General features: G+C 39.5%; 1 protein-coding gene across 2 annotated transcripts in view; it reads right to left on the bottom strand.

Annotated features, from left to right (window-relative positions):
• Positions 1–21,832, bottom strand: part of ano8b (anoctamin 8b) — a 72,161-nt gene that overhangs the window by 20,176 nt on the left and 30,153 nt on the right. For both annotated transcript variants that reach the window (XM_041792381.1, XM_041792382.1), the window contains exons 2-6: positions 14,648–14,758; positions 10,915–11,047; positions 643–781; positions 464–560; positions 105–221 (exon numbers count right to left, since the gene is read on the bottom strand). In XM_041792381.1, the coding sequence (XP_041648315.1) occupies positions 105–221; positions 464–560; positions 643–781; positions 10,915–11,047; positions 14,648–14,758 (597 nt within the window). The remainder of the gene's footprint in view (positions 1–104; positions 222–463; positions 561–642; positions 782–10,914; positions 11,048–14,647; positions 14,759–21,832) is intronic.

The raw sequence follows: 21,832 nt of genomic DNA, 5'->3' as shown, positions 1-21,832 counted from the left end.
AAACACACATAAAGAACTCATTTTTTTTATACCAGACCCTCCTAAAATATAACTGAGGCCTGTTGGAGAGAGTTGTGTATTTGTGTTATGGCAGTTCCACTGACCTAGTGGCTGTTTCTCACAAACAGCCTGAACCCAGGACTTCATGAGCTGTGAGAGGATCCTCTGCTCGTGGAGAGGAAAAACCTGCTGGATCACACCTCGGGCACTCAGCTCCGGGACTGCAAACAAGAACAGACAAAGCAAGATTTGAAATTAAAGTTCTTTAATTTTCAGAGACAAGGAAAAGCAAACACAAAATATTTATTGACTACTGTAAACTATCTAATCCATAATAAATAGCCTCTAATAACTTTAAACCCAGACTATCTGAGGGATTATTTCCAAAGTCTGCCAAAGAAATGCCTTCTGTCAAACAAAGATCTCTGGGTCTCCCACACTGATGGTTGAGGATGAGACTCACTGATTGGCTGGCCCTCCAGGAAGTTAATATTATGAAGCACCTCCCCATGTTTGGCACGTAGATTGTCCAGCCAGTATCTGATGATGCTCTGCCTCTCCTGCAGCCAAGAAAAGGAGGACAGGTTAATATTTACTTTCTTGTTGGTTTGCGTTTGCAGGTATGTTTGTGTTCACTCTGACCTGTGAAGTGAAGAAGCAGAGCTCGCTCTCGATGTTCTCGTAGATGTAGTCCTCCTCACAGGAGAAGCTTCGTGTTCCTCCACCAAATTCAGGCTTCACAGCTTTCCTCAGGCCCATCTCCTCCGCACCTCGCAGCAAACTGCAGGATGACAGAAAGAGACCTTTAATAGCATGTACGAAACCTAATTTTTAATTTGGGGTGCTACAACTTTGTCCTTTTTGCTGCTTTATGCTTGGGTTGATTAATTTTGATTATAGATTTTTCTATTCTGAAATAACTCTGGAAGGTTTAGTTTCAGCATGAATATTATAATGTTTAGCTTAATGAGTATGTTTTAATTGAGCTAAGCAAGCTAGGTTTGCTCTTTATCATACTTTTGTTTGTTTCATAAGTGTAGTTTAGAGGTTATAAATAAACCCTAAATCATCAGTTCAGTATGAGACCCTTCTGAAATATGGTAAACAAGAAATCCATCTCCTCAAAGTGTTACCAATAATTAAATGCATTTATTTTCAGATGACAAAAAGATTGGAAAGATTTGTAGCAGAACAGCAGCTACTGTTAGCAAACATGTTTGTCTCTCATCCTGTTAAACAACTTTTGTTGAACTTTGATGCACACCAATCAGTTTTCGAAAAACGTACTCCTCAGCTCCAAGACACTCTGATTTATTTATGTAATTTACTTTGTAATATCATTCTTTGGTTCCAACCTGTCACATGTGAGGATTCGCAGCTTCTTCTAACTCTGTGATGAGGCTTTTAAGAAAACTATTTGAAAGGGTTTGTTAAAGGCTTGTTTCTCCTGCACTGTGGTAAATTTTGTGCCATGTGTCACAGCCAGATCTGTTGTTCAACTGAGCATGATAGAATCTGAACTACATATCATAAGCATGTCAGATGTCCGGGCCTTTCTACCTAGTTGGCTATACTAACCTCAGAGTTGCATCCAAGATTATTTATGGCAGTGGTTCCCAAAGTTGGGTGTGGGACCCTTTAAGGGACTGTGAGACACTCTGAGGAGGTCAAGAGTTGCCTTCCAAATAACAAATAATATCTTTAAATAGTTTTAAATCGCACATTGCAAAACATATGCATACAATTAGTTCAATTTAAAATAAAAACATGGTTATTTATTGATATGAACTCTGAAATCAAAGTGATGTTTAAACTTCCTAAAATATAAATCACCACATGACTTTACTTGAACGTGCACAACTGTGTTCAACCATGCCTCGACCGCCGTTAGGGTACAGTCGGGGTTCCTGGTATCTGGCGCTGTTATTTTGGGGGTCATGGGCTCGAATGTTTGAGAACCCTTGATTTATGGAATATTGTTGCCTTGGGAAAGTTTTAATCGCCATGACACAAAGCTGTTTGTAAGGGGAAAAAGGCAGCACTGCATTAAAAACAGGCATGATTCAGTATTGGACGCTGCTATCTTCTCTGGATCAAAGCTTGTTTAAAATAGACTGAGGCAGAATGGACAACTGTTCTGTGGTCAGATGAATGAAAATTACAAATTCCTTTTGAAAACTACGGACCCAGTGTTCTGCATACTAAAGAGGAGAGGGAACATCCAGCTTGCTATCAGTGCACAGTTCAAAAGCCTACATCTCTGATGGTATGGAGTTGCATTCATGCCTATGACAGCTGCAGCTTACAGATCTAGAAAGCCACTATCAATGCTGAAAAGTATATAGAGGTTTTAGATCAACATATGCTCCTATTCAGATGTCTCTTTCAGGGAAGGCCTTGCATATTTCAGCATGACAATGATAAACCGCATTCTACTTCCCTCAGAACAGCATGGCTTTTGCAGAAGAAGAGTCCTAATGCTTTACTAGCATAGATACAGTCCATACCTTTCAACAATAGAAAACATTTGGCACATCATAAAACAAAAAATCCTGCAAAGAAGACCCAGGACTGTTAAGCAGCAAGAATCCTACAATATACAAGAATGGTATACATTCCTCTTCTAATACTCCAGCAACTAGTCTCCTAATTTTTAGATGTTTACAGACTGTTGTTAAAAGAAGAGGGAAGGCTACACAGTGGTAAACATGGCCCTGTCTCTACTTTTTGAGATGTGTTGCTGCCAACACATTTAAAATGAGCTAATATTTTCATGAAAAGTAAATGTTTTCTGTTTTGAATCATTCAAACTGTTGTAAAAAGTCTGATCTTAGTCATATGGGAAAAAAATATGATTCAGGTCACTTTAGCATGCAGTATGAACACAGCTTTAACTATGACCTAAATTATGGAAATATATGTCAACCCTTAGCTTCAATATCATACCTTTAAAAGAAACACCCCCTTTACAGTGTAAACCAATTCTAAATTGAGCTGCAAACATGTTTATTTCTGCCTTGAAATTTGACATGTTAATGTGAGATTAATGAGAATTTCAGGGCTTTTGGAGCCAGCCTCAAGTGGTCACTAAAGGAACTACAGTTTTTTGCACTTTCCAACTGGGTACAGTCACAGGAAATCGCAGGAGGAAAAATTTCTGTGAGTTGTGGCTGTGTGCATGTGAAATTGCTCAGAAATGCTCCCTCAATATTAAAAAACAGTCTGCAATCCCAATACTTCTGGTTTACTTTTACGAATTGTTGTAAGCACATGTATAATATCAAGAACTTTGTAAAAAACCTGAAAAGTTATTACATTTTAGTGTGTTTTTAGCAATTTACAGGGGTCATACTTCATACTACAGAAAATTGAAAGATGAATTGTATATTTTTTAACCCAGAATTTGTTTTATAATGAGCAAATTAATCCGTCCTGACTATTCCTTCAGGCACTTCCATTGCAAAGGCTGAAGAAATGTCTGAAATATTCTTGAGCTGCATTGATAACATTGAATTTTAAATAAATGACCACGGTGCATTTGGCCAGTTTTTCACGGGATAAATCAAACCAACAGCAAACAACAAAATTAGCAGCAAGTGATCGTCCTTCATGGCATTAAAGTCATCTGAACTCTCCTTTAATGCTTTAACCTCATCAGTCTCTCATCATGTCATTTCCCATCAACCCCTCCTCCTCTTTGTCTCCTCATCCTTTTATCTCCCACAGTCCTCTCCCTTGCCCCCCCCCCACCCCCGCCCTCCTCCTTCATCCCATCATCCCTTTCTCCCCTCCTTCTGCCCTTCCCAGCAGCTTTGCGCTACAATCGCAGTAATAATGCAGCACCACGCCTTCTGTTGTGACAGCTCACTTCCCTCCATCCCTCCCTCCTTCCCTCCCTCTCTCTCCTCGTCGTCCATGTATATATAGTTCATGCACACATGCTAGAGCAGAGTCTAGGTGGGCCTCCAACATCCATCCATCATCCAGCTCCTGGCACTTTGAGGGGCGCTACAGTGAGGTACGTTCAGCACCATGATGGATTACAGCAGAAATGTGAGCTGTAAGCTTCTGCATCACCTCTGAATACTGCTTAGTGTGCAGCACCTTCACAATAAAAGTCCTTGCTTTAGGGAAAGAAAAGGCCGTATCTGTTTGAAACAACTGTTTAGTAATCTGAGCCAATAACTGCAAGGCTTGTCAGGGTGTGTGCGACTCCTGCTGCTGCAAGGAATCTTAATAAGTTTCCACTTTTCTTCTTATTTAATCAAAAACTTCATCACTTTTTACAATCTATCTGCCCAAATACAAGGAGTAGAAGTTTGGACACAGTTGTGCAGGCAAAGTTAACCTTGTAAAAGAGCAGAATACTGCTGAGGAAGAGCAATGAATGAAAGGTTTTATGCAAATATAGCAAATACTAATGGGATGTGATGCAGAAACTCAGCAAAAACGAAGGCATACCATAAACTGCTCAGTCATAGCTGAGGAATGCAATAAATCACAGAGACTGTCAGTTTAGAACAGAAGGAGAAGCATTACATGGATTTAAGTTAGTTAGTTTAAGTTTTACTTTATGCAAACGTTATCTTGCAAGACGATGAGTGTAGAATTTTCTGGAATAAAACACAAAATAACAGATCTGTGACCTCAGTTGTTTAGGCTGTAGGATTTATGAAAGTAGTGAATATAGCCTCTACATATGCATTCTTCCTAACAGACAGCAGGGGGCGACTTTCCTAGTAGCATAAAGTCCATATGCACAAAAGACTTAATGAAAATAACTCTAGCTTTCACCTATTTCATTCCCCTTATCCCTTGAGTCTTTATGGTTAAGGCCCCTTTGAGGAGTTTTCAGCAGCGCATAAAATAGACAGGCATTTATATTGCTAGATGAATAAAATGACCTGCAAAATTAAATTTTTCTATATCTCTATTGCCTGAAGGTGCTGCCATGCGGTTTCAGACAAGGAGAAGTACAGCATGCTGCTGAAACAGCCTCTTCTAAATTTGTTCATGTATGTTAGACATTTTCAACAAAGAAGCATGGAAAACAAGACTTTAATTTGTGAAGGACAAGAAGATCATGATATAAATCACCCTGTTTTGTCCAAAAGAGTTGCCAAATTTAACACAACCTCAAAATTGCTCAGAGACGCTTAAAGAATAAATGTTTTCCTTGACACAGCAGCTATTAAGAGATGATAATGTTGCCCCATTTTGCTCCTTTCACAGTATAATATGGGTAAAGCTGCCTCTACAGACAGAAAAACATGCTTTTTGTATGTTGTTTGGTTTATTCTTGTGTGGTATTGTGATACAGCAGCTTTGAGCTTCACTGCCCCCCACTACATGCTGCTTCATAGATGGGCTTAGTGGGCGAGGGCAGGCCCCATCAGTCTGAGAAACTGTGGCGTCTACAACGCAGACGAAGGTTCAACATCCAGTATCAGTTCATGTGGCTATCATATACTGATATTAGAAGATGATCATTCAATAAATAGACTATTAAGCCCATTCTGTAGTTACAGATTTTGATCATGGGTATACGATTAGCTAAATAGTGTAAATCTGCCCAAATCCTTGCATATTCTATACTTTTGATTATGTCTATTCTGAATCCTTGCACCCTTTGCAGCTTTTGATACAGTCGACCACAAAATTTTTTAAGTAGACTCTGTAATTGTATTGGCATCTCTGGCACTGTTTTTAACTGGTTTGAATCCTACCTTAGTAACAGACAATTTTATGTGAACCTTCAGGATCACTCATCTAAATGTCATGACATGAAGTGTGGTGTTCCCCAAGGTTCAATTTTAGGCCCTACTCTTTTTAATCTTTATATGTTACTTGTAGGGAATGTCATCAGGAGGCATGGCATCAATGTCCACAGCTATGCTGATGACACACAACTCTATGTTGCCGTGTCTCCTGATGACACAGGGACACTTGATGCCCTTTTTAACTATATTTTAGATACTAAATCATGGATGGCAGAGAACTTTTTACAGGTCAACCAGGACAAAACTCAGGTTTTAGTCATTGGTACAGGGGACAAGAGAGAGAAACTGTTCAGCATTATCTTTAAATCCATGTCAGCAAAAAATGTAGGTGTTTTATTTGATTTAGAACTGAATTTTGAACCACACATATGGGATATCACCAAGAAAGCATTTTATCATTTAAAAAACATTGCCCGAGTGCAACCGTTTCTCTTTCAAGTCAATGTAGAGATATTAATTCATGCTTTTATCACTTGTAGAATTGACTATTGTAATGCTCTTTTTTCTGGTCTCCCCAAAAAGAATATTTCACGTCTGAAGCTACTCCAAAACTCAGCTGCACAGATGTTGACAAAGACAAGAAAGAGAGATCACATTACAACGATTTTAAGGTCTCCGCACTGGCTACCCGTCTCTTTTAGAATAGGTTTGAAGGTTCTTTGACTAGTTTTTAAAGGTCTTAATGGCCTTGGCCCATCTTATTTATCTCATTTGCTTTTACCTTATGAGCCCAGTAGAGCCCTCAGGTCTTCAGGAGGTCTTCTGTTAACAGCACCTAAAGTTAAAACTAAAAAATATGATGAGGCATCTTTTTATTGCTATGGCCCCCGTCTATGGAACAGCCTACCTGAAGACCCGAGGGCTGCACCAAGTGTTAATGTTTTTAAAAGCAAACTCAAGATCTACCTTTATAGTCTGGCCTTTAACTAAATTTTATAGCATTAACTTAATTTTGTTTGAGTGTTTTAGAATTTATCTCTCTCTTGATTTAATGTCAGGATTGTCTTTTAGTATTTTATCCTCTTATCATAATCTACCATATTCTCTTTATGTGTATTAGACTTATTGTATACAATTTTATTGAGCTATTTTAGTGCTTTTACTCTTATTTTAGTATCTTTCTGTTCTGTTTTCATTTTATTTTAATTTATTATTTCTTGAATGTCATTTTATGTTACTTGTTTTTACATTTTGATTTAACCTCCAGTGTTTCCTCATTTTAAATTTCTAAGATGGCGTCTCCTCAGTGCGCATGTTCTTGCTTTTACTGAATTCATTGCTCGTGATATAAAATCGACTTGGTAAATGGATTTGAGCTTGTATAGCTCTTTTCTAGTCATCTGACTACTCAGTGCACTTTATAACTTGCCAATATTGTGTTTGGATTGCGAGCTGGGGATGAGGGGACAGGAGTAGGGTGGGGTGGGGTTGAGTCAGGTTTTCTTTATTTCTTATTCTGTTTGTGTGTAAATCACTTTGTGCAACATTGTTTTGTATGAAAAGTGCCATACAAATAAAGAGTGATGGTCTACAGTATCGCTCACCCTGAACTGTTAAAATGGAAAATGTTGAGCTTGGCTAATGTAGCTTGGTCTTGTTGGCTTTTGCAGGTTATCGATTCCAATTTGAGTCTGTTTTATCGTCAGCTAAAAACACCCTCCCACAGGAGCTTTAAAATGCCCTGAATGGGTTAAACTTAACTAGATTTATTTGATTTTTTATTAAGTGATGGAATTAGCATCCAAATAAATGTAATACTTCCTCTTAAACTGGTATTTGTCTTGTTAATCTGCTAGCACTTACATTAGGTAATGACATAGAGCTTGCTGACCTTTTCGTTTCTTCCTCTTGTCCAAACATGGTCGCTCAAAGCTACAAAACCAACAACTAATACGCTAAACCTGAATTTATTTATTAAAAGCTTTGAAATTTCAGTTCTTAGGATAACAGAAAAAACTCATTATATACAATAAATTCAGATCACTCACATGGAGCCTTCAGCGAGTATTTTCAAGGCTTATGTAGAAAGGTAAGTCCTCACAGATATAGTATGCAGAATAAAAATATATTCAAGGTGAGTCTTATTGGACGTAATAGTTTCTGGGTTATCTTTTCTATCAAATCAAATGTAGGTCAACTTTCTAGCAGCAGGTACGTGAGTAGAGAGATGAAGGAGAGTGTTCTGTGTTCGTGTCACATAGCGATCATTTTCCTTCAGCATTTCATCTAAAACACATTGAAACACTTTAAAAAGCACTCTCTTCATCCTCCCAGCACATTACCCTCCCTGTTCTCTTTGTCCATCTTTTCCTCTCCTCTCTTTGCATCTGTCTCTCTTTCTTTGTTCCTTCTGGCCATCTGTCTATTCTTATTCCATTCATTGGTAAAAGCACTGCTTGGGACTCAGATTTTTTTTTTTTGCTCAAGAGGCTGGATGCTGAATGCAAAGTCAGCAGAGAGGACTGAACATTTGTCAGGAGGTGAAATGCAGTATGGAACAGCGAGTGCCACCCTGATACTGTGGATTGTATTTCTCAGTATTTATATAAAGCAAAGTCACTGCTGGAATTAAAATGACCCTGAGCTCATCCACGATTCCCCCGAGGATTTATTCAAAACAAGAGCTTGTGTCTGGGCAGTGTAATCAGAGCGAATACAATCCATATGTTCAACCCGACTCCAACCTTCTGCAGAACTTTAAATAACCTGCAGCCCAGCGTCAGAGGCACAGCAGTGGAGCCGATACACACCAGCTATCATGGCAGCTTCTCTTCTAATGATTCACAGAGCTCTACTGCCGTGCTACTATAGCTGCAGCTAAATATAAGATTATAACAAAAGCGCACGATTTTACACCAGCAAAGAACAACAAGGATATTTTTATCTCCAGTTGTAGCATTTAAAAATAACTAAACCTCCGACCACAAGAAGAGTACTAGAGGATACTGTATTATTGATGCTGTTGCAAATTCATCTTCTCTCTGTTTCTGCTGTAGCTGTTGGCTGTATTCTGGTGGGAAACTTACACATAGCAGTTTGCATGTCCTTAGTTACTGCACCTGCATGAGGTCATGACCGCAAAGCAGAGAACACAGCAGTTCTTAACGTTTGTTCTTCAGCAGTGCTGGACTATTGTTTCAATAAAGCATACAGTCTTTTGGTCACAAAGAAAATGTTTTTAGAAATCTGGACATTTTTCATCAAATTCAAGTTTAAACTTGGACAGCTGTGCAACTCTTACATCTCTATGCTGAATAAATGCTAATGCTAGCTGACAGCTAAGTGTAGCATAAGGCGTTTTTACCCATGGACAAGTAAGGCTAGCTGCAGTGTTTCCTACAGGATTTTGAGACTATGACAGGGGGGCTCTTCCCCTGAAAGAAAAATTGGCACATTTTAAAGTTGAATGCATGCAATCCTGTGCACTTTGGAAATCAAAGTAAGAGACTAAATTTCTGCAAAATGTTGTCCTCTTTAAATAATTCTGTGCTCTTGTAGTAAATACATCAGAGGTGTACAGGTTCCATTTTAATTGTCTGTTTCCAATTCCTGATGTCTGACCTCCTGATAAGGATTTTGGATGATACCGATTTTTCTTTCCTTAGCACTTGGAACCCCAAGCCAGTGTTACCTTGTTTGGTCAGCCTGTATTTTTTGTACAAAAATGCATGAAGAATCTCAACCCCTTAAAGCACAAGCAAGGTATTGACATCTGCATTTTCAGGACATCGTGGATTGTCAAAATATGTGTGCTGCAAGGATGTCAGATGAATGTATCAATAGTTATATGACCAAAAAGACCAATTAAATGAACAAAACAGAAATTCGTAGAATTTATACAAATCAAATCCAGATCAACAAGCCTTTTCACATCTGCATGTAGTTCCTACAGGCTCTGTCTATCAGGAGAAAGAAAGCTACTTTCACTATCATTTATTTCTGTTAGATTGATTCACATTTTGCACATGTGGTTTGTTCAGTGCATGAAATGCACATTAATCCCATTTTAGGAGCACAGACACCATATATTTATCATTTGGGCCTAAGAGGACGATTGATTCTTTCCTTTCCAAACTCGCAGATAATCTCATCTCTTTTTGCTCTTTGGCTGGCCCTGATTGGTCGCCACCACCAAGAAAACAATAGAGGAAGAAACTAGAGCATTTTGATTGGCCAACGGGCTGAAAAGAAGTTGTCTTTTACTTCTGGTGTCAAATCGAGTTTTTCCTCCAGTTTTTCACTGCGTAAAATGTGACAAATAGTCATATTATCATGGATTTAGCAATGGGATGGTAGTATTAAACCTCTGAATAAATATTGGTGCTTTGAGTCTGAATTAAAAATGTTCTGGAGGGGATATAAATGCCTGGAGCCATCTGTTGATCAACTAGGTCGGCTTCAGATCACAGTTTACTCCATGGAGATCCATCTAATGGTTCCTGAGATACTGCAAACAATGCATATGCTACCACTCAGGATCATCATCAGTCCAGCGGGGTTTGGAGGGTTAAGGGATATTTTGGTATTTTTTTCTAAGTTGGGTTGTGAAAGGTACTTGGCAATAGCAGTGGCATTAGCCTCCAATGATTTCAGAGTGTGTTGCCCCTTCAGACAGGAAGTGCTTGGGGAAGCTTGGCTCTATAGTGCTAGAGACGGGTATACTTATCTGTGTGATTCAGTGAGTTTAATCTTATTGTATCTTACCACATTTTTATTATAAGTTTTATAATGAATAAGCACATTAATCTCCTTTGGCTGATAAACAAAAAATATTTATTGACTGAACAGCTGCCAAAAATGAACTGGCACAACTTTTGATAATATTAATCACTGCTTCAGGTCTTTTATTAAGTAAAAATAATTATTTTTTTAGCTTTCAAAATTCAAGGATTTTCCACTCATTTCATTTAATAATATTGAACATCTTTGAGGTTTGGATTTGATTATTCACACATGTAAAGAAAACTTATGGTGGTACCTTAAATGTGAGATTTTAATTAGAAGAAAAGTTGAGATAAATAACAATGCAATAAAATAAATAACTGATATTAAATCAACATTAAGATGCCCAGCAGGTAAAGCATATATGAAAAGAATTTCCCACATGATGAGCACCTCTGTAGTGCATTCTTACTTTTCATACGTAGCCGTGACGAAGAATGCGTAGACTCGCGTGTGCTTATGATGTCGGATCTGGATGATGAGTTCTGGGATTCCCTGCCGGATGTGGTTCAGTAGCCATAGCAACGTGTGGTCATCTGTGCTGTCTGTGGCAGGAAATGAAAAGATAGAAATACATTTCAATTGTACCCACGCATCCCTGTACGCTGGAGCTGCTGAGTACTCCCACAGTCTTGTTCTATTTATTTCAGAGCAGCAGCTGGAGGTTAAGTATTGTACTAACAAACACTCGAGAATGACTCCTCTACTCAGCTTTCTTCTTCTCTGCTTTCTGCATCAGCACATTCATACAAGAGTCTGTTTGCATCATCCTCAAGATGCTTATCTGTATTTCCACAGTATATCATTGTTATTGAGTAGCAGCGTTCCAGATAATTGTCCAATCTCTGATACTTGCTTTTAAAGCTTCGTACCATTACACAAATTTAGAAAAGTCATGGAATAAAATCTTTTTTTTTTTAATTTCAAAGGGGAATAATTCAAAATTAAAAGGTGGCTTCTTTTTAAGAAATTTATATTAGATTGCACAAGAGAAAAACTATAATCCCTGTATAGTTCTGAAGTTCATGACTTAAAAGCAATAATAATAAACCATAAGTCATTTTTTACTGCAATTGAAAATAACAAATAGAGAGAGGAAAACTGTTTGAAAACAGCTACTGAATGAAATTATGCAACTTTTCCAGCAAGAAAAAAGCATAAACTTGATAAAACATGACTGCTCAAGCTTCTCGGATATACTGCTTTGCTTTATCTCAGTGGTTCTTAACTGGTCTGGCAAAAGGACCAACCACTGCCTCTGTACAGAGAAACTGCAATCCAAATTTCTGAACCTTTAAAAATTTATTTAAGGAAAAATGTTTGAGTTTGGACCTTGGATGGAACAAATCATATGCTTGAGGCTGAACACAACTTTAGGACATGCATGCAAACATTTTATTTCAGTCTGTTTTGTCGTTATAACGTAAATTCTGATTGTTTTGTAAACGTCCCAAGAATTTAAGACATTTCTAAGCAAAACCAACTTTCTTGAAGACATCTTCATCCAAGATAACAGGATACTTAAGTCAAGATGTTAAGAAAACTTATTAACTCCTTGTCCACATGTCTACCTATAGGACTTCTTATGCTGGCATTTTGTTATTAAGGTCAAGATTAGGCCTGACTGGCTACACACTAGATCATTTGAGACCACAGACACAAGGGCATTTTAAACTGATTTTAACATTATAATCCTCTTTAAGGATGCACTGGAGGATTCAGCCACCACCTAGAGACCATACACCTGATGTTTCTAGTAACTTATTCCCAGTGGAGATTCCAGAGACACAAAATCTTACAGAAACTCACAAGACAAAACGTAACTTCAGAAGAAAAACAAACATGGAGTATGATCAGTGTCTTAAGTTGGCTGTCCTGGTGTGTTTTATAGTTGCAGAAAAAACAAGAAAAGAAATCCTGGCTGAGATGATGGTATAGTTGTGTTTATGAATGTGATCTGCAAAGGCATGTAACATTTAGTGATGCTACCCAGTCTTAGATGTGATTTAATACACGATTAAAAAATAACTGCATATTAAATTGCAATCACAATTTGAGGGTAAAAAATTGCAGTTACATTATTTTCCCAAATTGTTAAGCCCTAATGTCAACTTAAGATTTCTGTGTATCATAAACATTTTGTTTTCCCTTTTTTTGCAGGCACACATTCAAGACCCACTGGATCCATGACCCATTTTTGGGTCCCAACCTTGAGTTGAGAAACAATGCTTAAAAGATACACACGCACAAAGTTACTGGTTCTCTTCAGTTAAAGAAAGAAAAACCCACCACGGTCACTGACAAACGTGAAACTGACAAAAGTAGTAATAAACAAAAAAATACTGAAAATTAACTAGTGAAAATCAGATATTGCTTTTGAATTGTGTTTCAACTTGCCTGGACAAAATTAATGGTACCCCAAGAAAAGATTGAAAATTATTTTGGCAGAGGCACATGTTAAACTAAGGTGTGTCCTGTAATTAGAATCACAGGTGTCTTCAAACTTGTAATCAGTCAGTCTGATTATTTGAAGAGTGAAAATTAGTCACTGTGCTGTTTGGTATCATGGTGTGTACCACACTGAACATGGGCCACAGAAAGCTAAGGAGAGAGTTGTCCCAGGAGATTAGAAAGAATATTATAGACAGGCATTTTAAAGGTAAAGGTTATGAGACCATCTCCTAGCAGCCTGATGTTCCTGTGACTACAGCTGCACATATTATTTAGAAGTTTAAAGTCTGCAGGACTGTAGCCAACCTCCCTGGATGTGGCCGCAAGAGGAAAATTGATGACAAATGAAAGAGACGGATAATATGAACGGTAACCAAAGAGCCCAGAACAACTTCTAAAGAGATTAGAGGTGAACTCCAAGGTCGAAGTGCATCAGAGTCAGGATGCATCATCCGTTGCTGTTTAGCCAAAGTGGACTTAATGAAGACGAATGAGGAAGACTCCACTGTTGAAAACAAATCACAAAAAAGTGAGACTGGAATTTGCCAAAATGCATATTTACAAGCCACAAATCTTCTGGGTGAATGTCCTTTTGACAGAGGAGACAAAACTGGGGCTTTTTGGCAAGTCACATCAGCTCTATGTTCACAGATGCAAAAATGGAGAGGCCTTCTATGAGCCCTGATCTAAATCCTATTGAACATCTGTGAAGGAGCTGAAACATGCAGTATGGAGAAAGGCACACTTCAAACCCAAGACAGCTGGAGCAGCTTGCTCACAACAGCAAGCTGTCGACAGGTGCAGAAGTCTCATTTAGAGTTACAGAAATTTCATAATTGCAATGACTGCCTCAAAAGGTTGTGCAACAAAATGTTAAGTCAAGGGTACCATCATTTTTTTAAAATGATTCTGTTGAACCACTATTCAAAAGTAAAGTCTGATTTTCATTTGTTAATTTTCTGTAAATTTATATTTATTATTACTTTTGTCATTTTAAAGTTATTTCAGTGACCACTGTGTTTTTCTTTCTTTAACTGAAGGGTACCAACAATTCTGTCCACATGTGTATAATATGTAGAATATCTGTAATGAAATAGCTAGATTTATTTATTTCTATTTAATCGAAGTCTCAAAGTATCTCAAAGAAGCTGTATATGCTAATTAATTTAACACTGAATGGTCAATGCCATACATTGGCATCCCACTTCCAGTGCAAATGTGGAAGTGCCTTTTTCAGTGTATTTCTCCCTCATTATGAGAAATTTACGGATGAAAACAAAAAGTCTGTTTTCTGTTTAGTAAATACGGCTTATGAGGTACGGTTTTATTGAGCAGAGTCCTCAGTTCAAAACAAGAAGTGAACAGCGGAGATGTGTCGGGCTGAGCAGTATTGGCCTGTACTCGTCATATCGTGTTATTAGCATTATTTTAGTAGATAGCCCCTGGTTGTGAAATTTTACCTACTGTGCCTTAAAGCATTACGTGTACAAATAATCTGTAGCCTCGTCTTGAATTGGGTCATGCCTCTGATCATTACGGGGCAAATCTGGCCTAAGCTTGGGCTTTCGTTGTCTAGTGAGTAGCCAGGCTTAGGGGTCCATGATGTCAATAAGAGTCCTCCTGAATATAAAAGCAAAGGGTTAGGGTTAGGTTAGGTAACCCAAAGCAAACATGTGTGTGTGAGTAAGTCTGACCTGCAAACGTCATGAGGACATCACAGTTCTCCGTAGGCACAGTTTTCATCCAAGACTTATGAGACATGATGTGTCTCCCAGCTTGCAGCAGCCGCTTTCCAAATAACTTATCTGAGAGAGAGAGAGAGAGAGAGAGAGAGAGAGATGGGGGGAGAAATAGGGAGGTTCACCTTTTCAAAGTCAAAAATTATAAGGAGCAATGACATTTCTAACATTTTTTTGCCAAACCCCTCCGCCAAAACTCTCACCCCTGCTGCCCTGTTGCACACAGAAACACACAGACTCATCCTCCTCAACGGGACAGATTTAAATGTCATGCCGCTTTGCCTCACAACATGAGATTGACAAAACTAATCCTGCCCTGCAAAGACCACAGGCCACGCATTGTCCACACTCTACAAATTGTCACAGACACCCGGCTCAGTCAGCTCGACACATGTAAGTGCTGCTATTTCTCGCTGTGGCGACATGTCATGAGTCCCAGAAACACGAATCACAGAGAAACCCTTCTCATGGTCTGATGGGTAAATATGCTGCTAAAATACAGTAACAACGGTGGATTCAGCTCCTGTATATAATTACCTTGTCTCTCTCTCTCTTCTTGAAGTCAACAGCAGACCAAAAATAGCCTTACTGTAGCCAGACAGTAATGTCACATCATAGCACAGATGCCTTTTAAGCAGCAGTCTGAAGAAAAACACAGTATATCAGTCTTCACTTGTGGACTCCGTTATATAATAAAGGCATGCATTTTCAATAGTTTTTCTCAGTAAAATACAAGTAACAAAAAATGGCTCAATAATGGCTCACAGAACCAAGGAAAAAAGTAATACAAGACTCAATAACTGCAAGGTTCAGTGCAGATATCTTAAAGTTACAATATAATCAATAGATGATTCCAATGCTAATATATTCTTATCTCGTCTCCTTAATTCTTTGTGAGAGTTTGTCAAATGAACCATGAGATTCAATGTGTTTAAAATGCTGTTAGTAGTCCCTTCTTTTGAAATGTCACTGGAGCATGTCTCTCACACTTTTACTGATTTACCCGGAGGCAGCATACAATTCCACTTCTATCTATCCATGAAAACAAACTGAGGTTTGCCCAACAGGGGAATTCTTTATCATACAGCAATTATAAAAAGTACTGTGTCTGTGTGGATAGCTCTCAATCAGGATTTTTTCTTTAAAAACTGCTCAAGCTCTGTCAGGCTGCACAGGGATCAGGCATGAACAGCCCTTTTCAAATCCAGCCACAAATTTTCTGTTGGACTGAGGTCTGAACTTTGACTCACCACTCCAGAACATTCACCTTGTTGCCTTTAAACCATTTCTGTGTAGCTTTCATCGTATGCTTCAGGTCATTGTCTTGCTAAATCTTTTCCGAAACTGTAGTTCTCTTGCAGTCCTGATAAGAGTGTCCTGCAAGATTTTACATTTTGCAGCATTCATTTTACCCTCTACTGTCACAAGCCTTCCAGGACCAGCTGCTGAGAAGCATCCCAATAGCATGATGCTGCCACCACCATGCTTCACAGTGGGTAAGGTGTGTCTGTGGTGATGAGCAGTGTTTTGTGTCTGCCAAACATAGCGTCTTGTCTGGCCAAAAAGCACCACTTTGGTCTCATCAGAGTGAAGAATTTTCTTCCACTTGGCCATGGAGTCTCCCACATGCCTTTTGGTGAACTATAGTCAAGATTTAGTGTGAGTTTCCTCCAGCTTTCTCTGAAGGAGTTACAAGCTTTGCTGCTGATGCTTTTAATTCCTTCAGAGTAGTCATAGACATCTTGGTGGCCTCTCTCGCTTGTCTCTTTCTTGCACGGTCATTCCATTTGTGTGGACTGATCTGCCTGCTCTGGGTAGATTTACACAAGCACCATATTCCTTCCATTTCTTGATGGTGGATTTGATTGAACTCTGGGGGATGGTAGTGCCTGGGACATTTTTGTATCCATCCCCTGACTTCCCCTAATTACATACAGTACATGTTTGTACTTTGTGCTTTTGAGTTCTCTTGGTTCTCTTTCATCTAGGTCATGGCTATCCAAATCTTTGTCAATGGGACCAATGGACTTGGTTGAGGTTCTTAAAGACGTTTCGCCTCTTCTTCTTCGCCTCTCCTTCAATTTTTTTTGTATCCATCCCCTGACTTGTACTTTTTAACAATCTTTTCTCCGAGTTGCTTGGAGTGTTCTTTTGTCTTCATTGTGAAATGGCAGCCAAGAATACTGGTTAACTAGTAACTGGACCTTCCAGACACAGGTGTCTTTATACTACAACCACTTGAGACACATTCACTGTGTCCACAGCTACCACATCTTTGCATTTTCCATACAAGGCCAGTGTGTTCCAATAAAACTTTGAATGTCTCTTGAGGCTGTATTGTGCAACAATGTCATGGTGTATTCTTTCTCTTATCTTTTTATGTTTTTTTGCTTGTTGTTTTCTGTAAATTATTATCTCCGCCAAGGAGGTTATGTGATCGGCAGGGTTTTGTTAGTTTGTTAGTTTGTTAACAAATAGGAAAACTCAGTTATACTATGGATTATTAAATAACAAAGGTTTGGTATAAGAAAACAACCCACAAATATTGATAGCCTGATTGTACATGTACCTGAATGGTTTACACCAGTGACCGTATGAGTACATCTAGTGGTTTTATGTAATCTCACTGCATGCTTTGACATCATTCTCTATTTTGTTACTCTAGTTAGGCATTGTATTTAGGATAGCATGCATTTTTAACAAAAGACGGATTTCTATTAATTCCTAATTGTGCTTTAATAATAAATATTTGAAACATAAACTTTTAATAAAGCCGTAGTTTCCGTGTCCAGGCTCAAAGGAGCATCTGTGCTCTTTGTGACACCTCGCTCATTTGTCACCGATCTTCTCCAGTCTCATATTTCCACCTTAATGTACTGGAGAAGAGGCAGCAGTGCCAAAAGTTCAAACAGGACTAAGTGGTTCTGTAACCGCTGAAACCTCAGACCCTGCTCAGCTGTCACAGGATAGTTTCTGAAAAAACATTTCCTGGGTCCTAACTGGTAATGACCGTTGCCTAAAGAGAGCCCCCGTCCTACAAAACCCCCATGATCACTGAGGCACAGAGGGGTTGGAGAAGTGGGACACTTTCCAACATCATTCAGTATTCAGTATCACAACATTTATCCAAGAATTGTTCATTGTTCTTCTTTTTTTAAACAGCACAAAATTTGGGGTAGAAGCAGTGAGCTATTAAATAATCTGTCAATATACAGGATGTGCTGTTTTCATGGTTACAAAAGTGAATGCAAACATACACCATCTCACAAAGGTCAAGGCCGTAGCAGGCTGTAAATACAACCATGATGTCACCACTAGCATGGTGTTGTAAATTACAGTGTCTCTGTGTGTTCTGTGGCTCCATTGAACACCTGTCACATAAAAACATCTTTGTGCTGCTGCTCAGTGCGCCCGTTATTTCCTGGAGCCTCCCGCAGAGGTGACAGGCGGGGGGGGGGGGGCACAGTGGGCTTCCCAGAACTAATCCTGATGGTCTTTTCCAGATAATACATTTATACTCCATGTGTCCATTTTCTAAAAGTGAGGGACTAAAACACCAAAGCAACATGCACATGAAGCTGCAGCACAACATCAGTAATATGTCTACCTGCAGAGACAGTTGGAAAATAAAGATCTGCTGCTGGAAAGTCCTTGTGTTTAAGGCTTCTATAGGCAATATCTTTTCACTGTCACCAGATAAAAAGTGAAAGCAGTATATTATGGTGAAATGGTGAAAATACTGAATGGACTTGTACCTTTCTAATCATCTGATTTCTCAAAGTGCTTTAACATCACAGGTCACACATTCACACCACATTCAACAAGACTAGGTAAAAACCTTGTATATGGCTGACCACAGCTATCTGGGATGCTTGTGGAAATGCCTGACTGAAATGTGTGTTCTAGCAGAGTGATGTTGTCATGATTGTTAGTCGTTTATTATTTTTAGCTAAAGGTATAGTAAGTGGTTACTGAAATGTAAAAAGCTACATGTTATCCTCTCTCTGTTTGGCTCCTTCTGCGTGTGTGGAGATTAACACCGAGCAGCGTCATCCCCCTTCCCTCCTGCTTTTCTTCTACCGCATCTGATTGGTCAAACACAGACAGACGACGACTCAGCTCACACTCTCTGTAGTCTTTGCTATGACTGCGCAAAGGGAAGACAACACTACAAGAAAAGAGCAAAAACCTCTCTTCTGCACAAGACAGGCTGTCGGTGTGGCTCTCTGCTCTGGATTTAACAAGAACAGCGGTCCAGGTCGGAGTAAAATGCAATGGTCCTGCGACGTCCAAGCCAACAGCTACGGTGGATAATACGGGACTAGCCCACCGCCATGATCAGAAAGCCATGCCGAAACAGACAGGGAATGGAGCGAGAACATTTTTTCTGTCACAGAAAGCTTTCAATGTTGCTCTCTGCACTTGTTTGGATTCAGACACGTTGTGTGGTTCAGACAAAAGCGCCGCTGTGGCTCAGTCCCCGCTAATGACAGGCCTACTAGTCATTAGCTGGGACACAATAACTCATTAACTGTATACAACAACTAACCCTTTCCCTGTAACTATCACAAAATCACTGCGAGTTCACGCAGGAATAGCATGTCAACAGTGGACTATTTTACCTTTTGGGGTTAATTTATCATCCTTTCCAGTATAAGTCCATGATATTATTGCTTCCTCCATTGAGTGAGTACATTAGGAAGTTAAAAGGTTTGTGTTTGCTTAAAGGATCTGTGGTTTTATGCAGAATTCTGGCTAAGTATCCCCAAAAGTTAACTTTTCCTCGTCAATGGCGCCATTATAGCTCTGGGACCCACTGACCTCTCTGTGACCCTTTGCTCTCGCTGCAGGATGAAACATAATGTTGATAAAGTGATGATTTACAATCGGGAGTCCGTGCATTGTGTTTTATTTTGAAAGAACCGGATGTTCTATGCATGTGACTTCCATTGTAGGTGCTTTCTGAATGACAGTGAATTTATGAGGTTTGGCAGCGGCCTGCGCTGAAATAGACCTACAGCGTATCTGAAATGAAGCGGAGCAAAGTGCCGCTCCAGGCACGCACTGCTGCCGGTCTAGAGTGCCAGCTATGGAAATACTCTGATAGACTATAGAGGGAACTAAGTGCTCCGCAGTATGATTCGCTGGCGTACCACGGCGTGCGCGCTGTATATGGAAATTGGGGGTAACTGTGATGAAGAAATGTGCTGGTCTGGCTAAGGCCGAGCTAATGTTCATCTAGCAGGCCGTAAATACAAGCATTCGCACAACAAGTAACCTTTTCCCCCTTTAAATATCACACACCCATGCTGCAGCGGTTTGGCAGAAGAGCAAAAACACCCTTTTTGTTACAGAAAGCTTTTAGTGCTGCTGTCTTTGCTTTAAACAAGCAAAGACAGCAACACTAAAAGCTTTAGAAATGTCCAGTTTTGACTAAAATGCTGCTGTGATTAACTCAGAGCTAATTGCTCCAAGCAGCCATTGTTTACAAGCATACACACAAGAAGTTACCTTTTCCTCCCTCAATGTGGCCCATTTCTGGTTAAACAGGAGCCATGCTAAAGCTATATCTGAGTATCTAGAGCAGTGGAGGCAGCCGTTAGAGGGTTTTCAGCACAAGTAAACCCTGCCAATAATGCAACTGTATGTATGGCTTTAGTTAATACAGCGGAGGCAGCCATCACTGCCAGCATTCAGTACAAGCAAACACAACTCTGTATTCTAAAGCCGGTTACACACCACCGCATGGCAACTCACCGCCTCCAGTCATTTTAATGAGGAAGGGCGGCAGTAGGGCGGACCCAGGTGCAGTTGCCGCCCACGTGAACACGGACAGGTTTTGCCCTGCCGCTTGGAGTTCAGCGTGTTGAACTTTCTGGTGGCTGAAAGCAGCCAATCACATTGAAGGAGGGAGAGAACCTGGAAATAGCAGGCTTCGCGGGTCAAAGCAATAATGGAGGTAATGTTGCTGTTGGAATATCCTGAGCTCTACAACACAGCTCTACCGTCATACAAAGACAACCAGAAGAAAAATTGTGGAACCAACCACTGAAACGTATTTTCTAGGGGGAATTATTTTGATGACGTAACCATATTTTTCCCTCCGTTTTATTGTACATTATACATGTTAATATACAGAGATTGTGAGGTACTCTATGTGTTTTTGGGGGGGGATGTGATGGACTTGTGGGCGGGCTCTGCTGTATTCACCGAAGCACCTTTACGTCATTGCTGCCTTGTACCACAGTGGAAGCAGTCGTTTTAAAAAACACTCGGCATTTCGGGGGATTCTCTGGCAGGGAGGCAGTTTTCAGGGTAGTTACCGTGCAGCGGTGTGTAACCGGCTTTAGCTTATAAATTAGCGTCACTCACTCAGTCAGTTACTTACTGAGTTACTTACTTACTCAGACATAGACATTGCCATATGTAGGGCTGACCTCAGCAGTCAGCCAAAAACTGATAGAGGCAATAATGTCAATTCTCCATCAACATAAGCTAATCCCATTCATTCAAATTTACAATAGGGAGCCAACTGGGGTTAACTGTCTTGCTCATACAAAGACACATTGGCATGTGACTGCAGGAGCAGGGGATTTAACCCCTTGCCTTCCACAGCCGCGCCATTTTACACAAAGACTTCTCACATAGCTCTGCAGAGCCTTTGAGCCTACTTGGGTGCAATGTTTGGTTTTCCAGCCAGTTATTTCAAACAACTATAATTTCCAGTCACCCCCACATCCAAGGGGGTGTAAACTTTTTATAGGCACTGTATATACACACTTTGGACAACCTAACAGCATGAGAGAAAAGTTGGCAACAAACCCTGGAAACAAGGAAAACAGTATAAAACAGTATTTGTGACTAAATAGCAGTTGGAGGCCTCCAATATCAGTTAATTTCTTTTTTTGCAGGCAAACTTGTCTGGACTTTCTAAATTGCAACAGACACTGGAAATTTTTCATGCAATTTAGAAAGTGTGTCGTAGCTGGCCGGCAATTTTTGATGGACTAATTTTTCTCTAACGCACCACTCCTATGACAAGAGGTTTTAAAAGGTTTTTCTTGGTTAGCTTAGCTTGTCAATTCAATTATCCATTAAGCAGACTGTATCATTTCAATGTGGTACTGAAAAGTTTTTTAT

This window comes from Cheilinus undulatus, linkage group 7, assembly GCF_018320785.1.
Source record: "Cheilinus undulatus linkage group 7, ASM1832078v1, whole genome shotgun sequence".
NCBI lineage: Eukaryota > Metazoa > Chordata > Actinopteri > Labriformes > Labridae > Cheilinus > Cheilinus undulatus.
The sequence above is the reverse complement of the archived record's forward strand: the minus strand, read 5'-3'. Positions and strand labels throughout refer to the sequence as shown.